Source organism: Sinocyclocheilus anshuiensis, unplaced genomic scaffold, assembly GCF_001515605.1.
Source record: "Sinocyclocheilus anshuiensis isolate Anshui unplaced genomic scaffold, SAMN03320099.WGS_v1.1 scaffold733, whole genome shotgun sequence".
Classification (NCBI taxonomy): Eukaryota; Metazoa; Chordata; class Actinopteri; order Cypriniformes; family Cyprinidae; genus Sinocyclocheilus; species Sinocyclocheilus anshuiensis.
The window spans coordinates 288719-300671 of NW_015539923.1; the positions used below are offsets into that span (position 1 = coordinate 288719).

At 37.5% G+C, this 11953-nt stretch overlaps 1 protein-coding gene and 1 long non-coding RNA gene across 2 annotated transcripts in view; one reads left to right on the forward strand and one right to left on the reverse strand.

The window, feature by feature from the left end:
* Positions 1 to 11953, forward strand: part of LOC107686585 (SH3 and multiple ankyrin repeat domains protein 3-like) — a 285917-nt gene that overhangs the window by 122578 nt on the left and 151386 nt on the right. Inside the window, exon 4 of the mRNA XM_016483652.1 lies at positions 2424 to 2495. Coding sequence (XP_016339138.1) covers positions 2424 to 2495 — 72 coding nt within the window. The remainder of the gene's footprint in view (positions 1 to 2423; positions 2496 to 11953) is intronic.
* On the reverse strand, positions 3743 to 4328 carry LOC107686542 (uncharacterized). The gene is made up of 2 exons (XR_001634050.1): positions 4235 to 4328; positions 3743 to 3865 (listed from the first exon to the last, which is right to left on the reverse strand). It is a non-coding gene; the product is annotated as an uncharacterized LOC107686542 (long non-coding RNA).

An 11953-nucleotide genomic window follows, 5' to 3' on the forward strand; every position in this document is an offset into this window, starting at 1 on the left:
TCTGTCTGTCTGTCTGTCTGTCTGTCTGTCTGTCTGTCTGTCGTTTATTCATTCCGTCCGTCCGTCCGTCTGTCTGTCTGTCTATCTATCTATCTATCTATCGATCTATCGGATTGGATCAAAAGAAAAAAGGATTCTGAAGGTGGATTAGATCACAAAATCCAAGCTTGGTTTTGATTTACATCAAATCATCAGTTTGTTTAGTTTAAAACATTTTAGTAAAACTTTTTAGAGAATGCAAAAGCAATGACATATTTTTTTTTTCCATCTCATATTTTTTCCCCATTACCATGTCCCTTTAGGGTTTCTGTAGAGCACTACTAATCCAGATTTGGTAATCTGAAAAACTTTGTTTCTGGATCATTGTGATCCAAAATGTCCAATTTTGCTTTGAAAAACCAGCAGAAAAGTAAGATGGATTACCTGATCCTGGATAGCGAATTTCCAAATCCAGATTAAGCTTTCTGCAAAACTGGCCTCAAGAGACCAACAAAACTTGTTGCATGTTGCTTAATGTTACTAATTAGAACATGATGCTCACAAAGACCCTGTATACATGAAGATTATTATGTGATAAATATTTAAATGGTTAAATTATAACATTATACGCAGTATCTAGACCCAATGTCTGATAAATAGTGAAACTGATAAACGTGAGCGATATACCACGTGTGTGTGAGAACAGAAGGAGAAGCGTGTTTGTGTGTGTTTCATCATTCCCCAAAGCAAGCCGCTGCACGTGAACAGTCCACAGTCATTTATTGTGCTAACATTGCTCCTGGCAAAGCATTGGCACGCTTTATACAGCTCAGACCCGTCGCAGTAGTTCAGGCACCATCACTGCACAGCAGATGCTCCATCGATACACCAGCAGGTCTATAGATCCACCACACGCTGGCCTGACAAACACAACTCCCATAGTGAACAGAGACCGCCTGGGTTTGCTTGATAGACTCATAGATGGACAGATAGAGCACACTGTAACGAAGAGATGTGAATGGTCAGATCCCAGTGGAGGCTGTGGGCGTCTGCGAGGCCCTGCCCTCTTCACGGGCATGTGGTTTTGTATACAGCGCTTGCTTCTGCAGCTCCAAGTCATGGCTGTTTCGCAGTGATGTTTTGCAGTATGGTGTTATAGTTGGTGTCATGTTTTGGGCTTGATGGCGCTGAGGTGCAGGACAGAGGAATTCTGGGTAGTGCTGAGAATTATAGTGTCGGCTCGCTTGCACTGCTACTGCCCGAGAGACGCGTAGCGCAACAGCGGGATCCTGTGGTGAGTTCTGAGCATGTAAGATCTATTCACTCTTGTTTGTGAGTTTTTGACTTGTTTTCCATTTGATCATGATATTCTGACTCGGTTGTTCCTGAGGCGTTTGTTAATGGCCTTGAGTTTGACAGCAATACATTACTTTGGGTTTCCAGTCTGCCTCAACTTTGCTGTTGTTGTCATGGTTGAAATGTTTTTTTCGTTCGTTTTTTCCTCAACTCATAACTCAAGAAGAGTTTTTGTCTCATCAGTTTTCTTGGTATTTAAAACAATAGTTCACATTAAAAATGAAAATTCCGTCATTATTTACTCACCCTCAAACCTCAAAGTTTATGACGTAGACTGAAATGTAAGTCATCATTCAGTGAAATCCAGACATCCGTCCAAGCTCTTCTCAACACATTAATGAAAGTAGAAGGCCAGTGAACAGTGACTTTTGGTTTGTTCCTAGCACAGCTAGCATATGGATTCAAAGGGTTGGGAAATATAGCGTATTAATTGTATAGTCTACTTTTATGGTGCCTTTATGTCCTTTTTGAAGCCTGAAAACTCTCCAGTAAATGATGACAGACTTACACATTTATGGGTGAACTATCCCTTTAAGGCTGAAATTTGTTAGATGTTTTTTTTAAACTCTGAAATTTGAACTGAAATTTAGATCATTATTCTATGATCATTTTGAAATTTGTTGTCTATTTATGTGTGAACTTTACGCTTTCTGGTAAAAACCTACGCTTTTTTCAAAAACCTAAATCACTTCTCTTTTGTCAGTAAGACAATATAAGAATAATGTATTCATTTTTAGAATCATTTATTCAAGTGTTTCGAAAGACTCCTGTTGTCTTGTTCCTGCAGTTCTGCTCGTTTGCATCGTGTTTTGACTGAATGTGCAGTTTGTTGCTTCACAGCAGGTTCTCTGTTAGAGGACTGTGTGATCCTGAGCGCAGCTGTAATGTAGATGTGCAGATGTTTTAGCAGCTCACAGTTATGATAACAGCAGTTCACACTCAAACAGAGTCTGTCTCCCTCCACTTCACAGATTCAGCAAACATGGCAATCACTGAAGAATGTTAGTGTGTGCACTTTAATGAAGACTAAAATTGTGATATCCATAGTGATGTAAACCTAATCAATGTTGTGTTTTTGGTTTTGGCAGTTTCGCTACAAGAGGCGAGTGTATACACAGACACACCTGGATGAGAAACAGCTGTCGAAGCTTCACACTAAGGTAAGACAGGAGTGTTAGCCTCTTCCTGTACCCACAATGCATCTGGCTGATCTGCTTTCACTACAGACACACATTTTTTTTAAAAGTTCAGTGGCTACTAAAGTTCCCTGATGTTATGATTCAGGTTTACATTAAGGTGGTGAAACATGGCACCTGTTACTTTTCTCAGCGCTGAACCCAATCAGTGATTACATGATGGGGGATATTTTATAGAGAATTCTAATTTATTCTTCAGGGAGAAATCATTCTAATTAATAGATTTAAAATAATGTTGTTTTTTGTTGTACCTGTGTCTCAGATTAGACTTCATCAATGTCAATATTCAGGTTTAAATTAAGATGATGTCACATGGTATCTGTTACTTTTCTCAGCGATGGACCAATCAGGGATTACGTGATAGAGATTCTACATGATGGGAGATTACTGGCAAATTTTAATTTGTTCTTGATGATGGGGATTTTTATATAATTTCATAGTGATTTCTGTGGCAAATTTCTTCAGTAAGAAACCATTCTAATCAATGCAATAAATGCTTTTTAGTTGTGCCAGTATCTCAGATTAGACATCCTGATGCCATTATTTAAAGTTTAAATTAAGTTGATATCACATGGTAGCTGTTACTTTTCTCAGAGCTGGACCAATCAGTGATTACATGATGATACATGATTTTTACATAATTTTCTGGAGATTGCGGTGACAAATGATTTTTTTTTTCTTCAGGAAGAAGTCGTTCTAATTAAAAAAAATAATAATTTTTTAAATGCTTTTTAGTTGTACCTGTGTCTCAAATTATTTCGGTTTAAATTAAAGGGTTAGTTCACCCAAAAATGAAAGTTCTGTCATTAATTACTCACCCTCATGTCGTTCCAAACCCGTAAGACCTTCGTTCATCTTCAGAACACAAATTAAGATATTTTTGATGAATTCCAATAGTATCCAGCTGCAGACCCGCAGCACCAGCAGTTTCAGAACCGCAGCCACAGAACCGGAAGTGAGGGGCGGAGCTTACATTTTTTTAACAGAGTAGCGCCACCTTACGGTTTTTAAGGGGTAATTTGCTTTTAGTACACACGATACGTCATACTTTATGTATGTATGCATTTTATAATGACATATTAAGCATTTTAGAAGTACACAGGTAAACTATTATGCAATAATAAATAGTGAGTACATTAAACAAACAACTCAAGATATGCATACCTCTACAGACAACTGCATGTTGAAGTGGATTTGAAGATGACTTATTCATTTGACCAGTTTGGCTGGCTTAAACATGCTGGTCAAGCAGAAAATTGCTGGTAATTGCTGTAACACTTGTTGCACTGCTGCAGCTCAGGTAATGTGTCAACTCTCTGAATCCTTATATGTCTCTACAAGAGATGAAGCCACACACAATTATCTCAATGATGACAAACTGGATTAAAATAACTAAACTACAAGGTAATATTAACACACAAACAATGCATATAACAGAGGGAATTAAAGCAAACGATTTATTTTTATGAATAATAAACGTCTTCAAAACTTCACCACAAGGCCCATTTACAGCATGCATCCAAACATTAATCGAAACATCCACAGAAAAAAGTTATATACTATAAAGTATTATCAACAAATTCAAGCTTCAATATAAGATAATAAAGCCAAGCACACATTAAGTACTTAGCAGATAAATGCTTAAAGTAATATATACGATAATTATTAAACATATGATAGCAAAAACATTGCAGACTACTCACCCTGCTCTCTCATTGTCAATAACTCCGCCCCTCGCTTCCGGTTCTGTGGCTGCGGTTCTGAAACTGCTGGTGCTGCGGGTCTGCAGCTGGATATATCTCATGAATTCTGAGAGCTTTCTGACCCTGCATAGACAGCAACACAACTGACACATTCAAGGCCCAGAAACGTAGTAAGGACCTCATTAAAATAGTCCATGTGACATCAGCGGTTCAACCCTAATTTTATGAGGCTACAAGAATACTTTGGGCAAAGAAAACAAACATAACTTCTATTCCGTGTTCTCGGATTTCATCAAAAATATCTTAATTTGTGTTCAGAAGATCGCCACCTATCGCCCTGCAGAGGACGTTTGTGCCTTAACGGTTATTAGCTATAGTCACATCTGCGGCCTAATGGTTCCTGGAATGCTGAAGATGTTGAGGTGTCATTGAGCTGTTTAGGTAGATGATGATGATGATGACGGTAATCATCAGAAGCATGAAGCTCTGGAAGCTTTTACATGACCGTAACCTCCTCTGCTCTTCACAGATCAACAACACTTCTCATAAGCACACACCGTGATACGCTGCAATTACCAGCCAGTCTAATCAACTCCCCTCTCATCATGTTAATGCTGCTGTTTTTGGCCCGTCTGGCCTCCACGAACGAGATCTCCTCTCATCTCTCCTGGAGAGTCAGAGTTATGGCCTAAATCAAAATGAGCCATTAGCGTAATAAATGTAAATCAATGTTGGCTTCGTACCAATTTCGGCATCATCATGTCAGTTTGAATCCTCTATTCCATTCAATTAGACGAGAGCCTTTCTTTAGGCGATAATACCACACGTCTGACAGCGTCACCCTGTGTGTGAACGTATTACTACGGTGAATGAAATGAAAAAAGTCTTAATCAATGAATAATCCACACTAGTGCTTATTAAAGGGTTAGTTCCCCCTAAAATTTAAATTCTGTCAGCATTGGTTCACAGTTATGTCATTCTAATGATTTTTTTTTATTATTCACTGGAATACAAGTGGACATTTTTAGCAGAATATTCATGGTGATCTTTTGTATATAATGAAAGTAGATCTTGATACTGTAAGACCTATAAACACTGAGGGCACAAATATTAAGATTAGAGCTTGAACAATATGGGTTTTCCAATTCTTTTATAATTTTGTCTTGAATATTAATTTGCATTTTTTGCTCTCAAGCTCCAACAATTACAAATAAGCATCATGAAAGTACCATTAAAATGTTCTGTATTCTTCTGAAGCCGTATAATAGCTTTGTATGAGGAACAGACCAGAATTTAAGTTGTTATTTACTGATAATGCTTGAAACTTTTCTTTAAAACTTGGTTTGGGTACAGTTTTAGCAAATTGATTCATTTGGATGGTTCATTTTAAAGAACCTGTTCAAATTCTTCTGTCATGTAAACAAAATCATTTTAATAGCAAAATTGTGTGGTTTTTTTTATTTACACAAATTGTCCTGTTGAAAAGTTCTTTAAAAGTTTGTTTCTCCTTTTGGGGTTTCTGATTGTTGTTTTGTAGAATTCTTCTTCAGTTGTCCTTAGAAAAATGGATGCTAGCTGTGAGATTTTTATATGGTTATACAAATTATTCTTATATAGAAATCACCCCCCCCCCAAAAAAAAAGAAAAGAAAAGAGAAAGAAACTGTTCCAGTTTTACATCTGTGTACCTCTATGATTACCTTTATATATATATATATATATATATATAATAAATTACATATATATTATATATATATATATTTATAAAATAAATTACATAAATTAAATCTATATTATATATTATATATTTGTTTAATTTAATTTAATATTTTATTTATTTATTTATTTATTTTTTTGGCTTGGTATAGCCATGGCAGCCATCTTATTCTGGTTTAGCAGTACGAATGCAGTACATAGAGGTAATTACTAAAAAAGTATATAAATAAATGCAATGGTCAAGCAAACAACTTCACAATTTTGGACCCCTTGGGATGGACTGAATCATATATTGCACCTTAATATAAGAAAAGTTACAAATAGTTTGTGATAAAGTTTGGCTGAATCACTAAAAAGAGTCTTTTTGAAAGAGTCTTTCTGAAGTATCAGACATCACTATTTGTTTTTGGTTTGTTATTGTTTAGTGTGGCACACTGATATTGAGGATTGTGTGTAAGAATTTGGAGCGGGCATATTCCTTGGCACTCTTTAAGTGGCGCCTACACTGATTTCTCTTCCCATTTGTCCATGCCATCGTGGTTCACTGTTGCATTTCTGTCATTATGGTTTTGTTGTTGTGAAATTGTGGGGTTTTTTGACGGGCCATGCCATTTAGCTGCTGGACTGCGCCATCTCCTGCTCGCATGGGGTGCCAGTGAGGGCCGTAATCTGCTTATATATTGACATTGTTTCATTTGTTGTACTGACCTCTCCTGCTGGGTGCACACACTGATGATTAAACATCTACAAATACACGTGCCTGCACATGCTCGCAATCCCACGCACATATGAACTGTCAATTTGTGGCACAGCCGTGTATGCAGGGGCTGTGTGTTCAGGTCAAGCATTAGCCTAGTTTTCAGTCATTCACTCTGTTTTTACTGAGCCAAGATGAAACCTAATGCACTGTATATGTGTGTTTAGTGAAGCCTGGAGGTCAGAGATGGTCATATGACTGACGGTAGAAAGATGTCTGTCTTTAGCAGAGACAAAAAGCCCTCAGTGCTGAAGCAGCTGATGTTAATGTGGAAATGAGAAGTTATCATTGCATTACTGAGCTCATAAAGATGTGTACAGCTCAACCCCGGCCAACCCCATCACAGTCTCACCTAAGCTGCATTACAGAGCTGGCAGGACACACTGCAGGCCCAGCTGTGTGTTAGCGAGTTCTGCTCTCCAGAGAACGAGACGAGGAGGAGGAGAGGAAGAGAACTAGAACGTGTAGACAACAGCCTCCTGATGCACACAAACACACTTTACACTGTATTTGCAACATGCGTATTTCCATCTATCTATCAATCTATTGTCCGTCCGTCCGTCTGTCATTCTGTCTCTCAATCTCTCATCTTGGCACTAAAGAATCAGTTCATAAGAGTCAATTGTTTGTGAACTGGACAACACTGGTGACACTATGTAGTTTGCTGTTGTGTGCAGCCTGTGAGAACAATAGAAAGATGTGATTTTTTTTTTGCCATTATTTTTTTATTACACACCCTTCTTATCTGTATTTCATTCATTCATATTTATTAAACTCATTCATACGTTCCATAGCTCACTCATCCGCTAACTCATTTTTCACTGTCTGTATAAACTGAAGGGTGTTGTACTGGTGAGTGTGTTGAATGTTAAAATCTGATATCTGAACTGCTTCTTTCTTTCTGACATTCACCCCATTCCTCTCAGACTGTGTGTGTGTGTGTGTGTGTGTGTGTGTGTGTGTGTGTGATACTGAAGTCTCTGGATCCACCTTGAGCTAGTACATGTTTGGAGCTGCTTGTTTGGAGAAACGTGTTCTGGCTGCTAACTCGTGTCAGTGTACAGGGCCAGTGTATATCTGTCTTGCACGTACATTCTTTCTTTTCTTGTTAAAAGTAAATGTGGCATGTTTACCTTGTGCTCTCTGCCTCACCTTTATCTGATTCAACCGCTCAATGTCTCTCTACACATCAGTCCCTCATTCCTGATCTACAGTCATCTTCCCTTTGACTTCCACCTTACTCTTCTCCTGCCACACCTGAGGAAGCTCATTACTGACAGTCAACCTCCAGTGCAGAACACTCGTCTGACTCATCCCTCCATGAGACAGACAGAGAGAGAGAGAGACAAATTAAATGAGCTGAAAGATGCAGCGAATGAGATAATCTCTTATATATACTGTGTTTGTCCTCTTAGCCCAAAAGAGGCCCGGTTTCATTTGATTGTGTGTGTTGTGACACATAAAGCAGCTTCATTTTCTGAACCAGTGGTTCTCAACTGGTGGATCGTGACCCAAAATTGGGTCTGCAAACTGCACAGAAAAACGAATGCTAAATGGAAATAATTAAGTGCTGTATTAAACCAACCTTATCGTTGTGCTTAGTTAGGGTTATAAAATAGTCCTATAACTTTTAAATGGGAGGTGAGAACACTTAATGTATGTTTTGACATTGATGTCAAAGGATGCGTATCCAATTAAAGTCTATAGTGCATTGGTCCCTGCCCACTTTTTCAGAGTTACTATATGAGCAATGAACCAAACAAACCAGATACAGAATCACAACACTGCAAACTTGTATTTAAACCAAAAAAGTATTTGAAAATCGTACAAAAAGGCAACATTGTGAATTTAATGGCTTTACTAAGGGGAAGAACTGCAATCCCATGAAGTGTTGCAGGTGACATAATTGAATAGAAAACTACACTTATGTATATAGAAAGAATATATTTTCTGTTTATTGCAATATATAGTTTTAGAGTGTAGGGAGACTTTTTATTGGTGGAGATTTCTTTACAGAATCAAGGGTGACGTGTAGTTTTTCGTCAGGAATTCATCTGTTAAAAAATATCTTGAAATAATGAAACTGATGGTTTCAGCAAAAGCATATATAATCAATTAGCCTACTATCTTTAAAGGTTTATAAATTATTATTAAAAATCCTCCTATGGAGAAAATGAATGGGATTTTTCCTTCTGGAATCCAACTACTATTTTATCATTTTCATCTGTCAGCTGGTAGAAGCCAGATAAATTAGACAGATGCTAACCATGAAACAAACAAAACTGAAATGATATTAAGAAACAAAAATTGTCAAATTTCCTGTTCAGTCTGTGTCATAATTAGTGTCATAATACATTTTTGCAAATTGTTGGACCTATTCAGTTCATAGTAATATTATTACTTTTTAATGTTTGATTTTAAGGACTTTTTGTTTGCACAAAACCAGTTTAGAATTACTGTGCTAAACTCTGTTGGAGTTATGATTATTATCGTTGGATGTCTGTCATTTCATCTAGTGATTCAGATGGGTTTAGGCAGAGTTGGGCAAAGATACATCAAAATGTATTTTAAAATAAAATACCAAATACCTTAATTTTAAGTGTATCAAACATAAACTAAAAAATACAGCAGCCACACCATGTATCAAAATAAACTACTGTATTTTTGTGTTTTAAAAATACTAAAAAAATACTTTTACAAGGGAGCATGATATTTCTTCGCAAACCTTCCATCAATTGGCCTATTTGATCTATCCCTTCACCATTACATTGACTAAGTAAACAATGTTTGATAGCAACAGCTTTTCTCTGCCCGAGTCATGCAATAAATCTGACATATGCAATCAGTTAACAAATCAAATATTCATCAAACATTTATTTATCAATCATTGGACACCTATTTGGAAGTCAAACTTATGTGAGAATGTGGGTGAGAAAGTAAGTTTGTGAGTGTGTGTGTGTGTGTGTGTGTGTGTGTGTGTGTGTGTGTGTGTGTGTCTGGGGATACTGCTCCAAAGATGTCAAATCCCTCCTTTTGACAGTCATTATTGAGATCTCGCAAAGGAACGAAACTGACTGCAATTGAGATCTCCTAAAGGATTTTACGAGTATATGCTTATTCTGTGCAATATATACTTTTTTGTGTCAACTCAATTTTTTTGTCAAATTGTCCTTCAACCTTGTACTGGCGCTTTAAGCTCGAGCTGCTGAGCAGCGCAGCAAAAAATAGTCTCGACGCCAAAACCGCTGCCGAGCTACTGCAGCGTCCGGTGTAAAAGCACTCGTTCGTTAACATGCATACCGGAAAAAAATGCGCACTGCTGCTCTGCTGCAGCATGCGGTGTATCAGGCGTCTTTCGTTAACATGCACGCCGATGTGTGGTGCGGTGTGAAACAGGTTTTACAATACACACGTGCTGTCGTGTGCAGCTCTGCTATGCTCTTTCACACGCGGTCATATCCGTGTCTCAGAGCGGCTCACAGTAAATGCTGCTGCTCCACGCGAGTTTAGACCATTACACCAATATCGTGGCATTAAAATGTAATGTTGTACAACACTGAAACGCTGTATTATTATTTTTTTCGTGTACAACCGACGAACTTAACATAGGCTGAAAGTAGCAAGCTAACGTTAATTGTGGGGCTGCTGCTCGGTATAATATTTTTCAAGAACGTTATGTAAATTGGTAAACTATTTAGCCTAGGCTACTAAAACGAACACCAAAACTTAACATGAACTGTTAAAAATTATAGCAATTTATGCCAAAAAATGGATGGAAAGCTGGCAGCTGGCAGCTTCTGATCTCAACAAGTCTGGGCAAACTAGCCCTATTGAGTAGGCACCCATCAGAGGCCGCATTTTTATAATGTCATCATGTAGACCTCTAACAAAGTATTTTAAAACTACAAAACACTGAAGTATTTTGATACAAAATACGAAGCCATTTTCATCAACCCTATCAAATACAAATTACAAAATACTATTTTGTATTTGAAATACATGAGCGGCTCACAGTAAATGCTGCTGCTCCACGCGAGTTTAGACCATTACACCAATATCGTGGCATTAAAATGTAATGTTGTACAACACTGAAACACTGTATCATTATTTTTTTCGTGTACAACCGACGAACTTAACATAGGCTGAAAGTAGCAAGCTAACGTTAATTGTGGGGCTGCTGCTCGGTATAATATTTTTCAAGAACGTTATGTAAATTGGTAAACTATTTAGCCTAGGCTACTAAAACGAACACCAAAACTTAACATGAACTGTTAAAAATTATAGCAATTTATGCCAAAAAATGGATGGAAAGCTGGCAGCTGGCAGCTTCTGATCTCAACAAGTCTGGGCAAACTAGCCCTATTGAGTAGGCACCCATCAGAGGCCGCATTTTTATAATGTCATCATGTAGACCTCTAACAAAGTATTTTAAAACTACAAAACACTGAAGTATTTTGATACAAAATACGAAGCCATTTTCATCAACCCTATCAAATACAAATTACAAAATATAATTTTGTATTTGGAATACGTATTTGAAATACATGTATCATAAATATTGCCCATCCCTGGGATTAGGATCTATTTCTCATTTGTCTAATACTTAGATGCAGATATTTTTGCAGTGTTTCTTGATTGGACTTTCCATATTGATTTAATTTTCACATCGGATGGGATTTTAGCCGTGCGTGAACCACCAACTGTTATGTTTTGTCAGTAAGGTTTAAATCCACAATGAAGGTGCACCAGGCAGTCAGAAGATTTGCACACAATGAGAAATTTAGCCTTCATTACAGAATTCGACAGCTTAGATGAGGTGAAGCATTGTGACAACAACAAACATTTCTATCCAGACAGAATTTGATTTCTCAGAGGATGCCTGCGTTAACTGCAGAAAGTAGGTAATTTGTTATTTACACAGACGTGTTCGATTCAAACAGAATTGAAATTACAAAGTGCATTTGTGAAACATGACTTTACCGACCTGAGGGATCTAGTCTGTTTCAATAGGGCTATAATTTCTTTCAGAATGAGTTTCCCACACAGAAATAAACAATATAAGACATGGAGCATATTGATACAGTGTTTGAATGATATTTCAGACCTGCTAACAGCAGCAAGAGAAGACAGCAGCCTCATATGAGTGTGAGTTTTGGCTTTTGTGGTTTCTTTCCTTGTAACACACCTTGAATGCAGTGTGTGTGTGTGTGTGTGTGTGTGTGTGTGTGTGTGTGTGTGTGTGTGTGT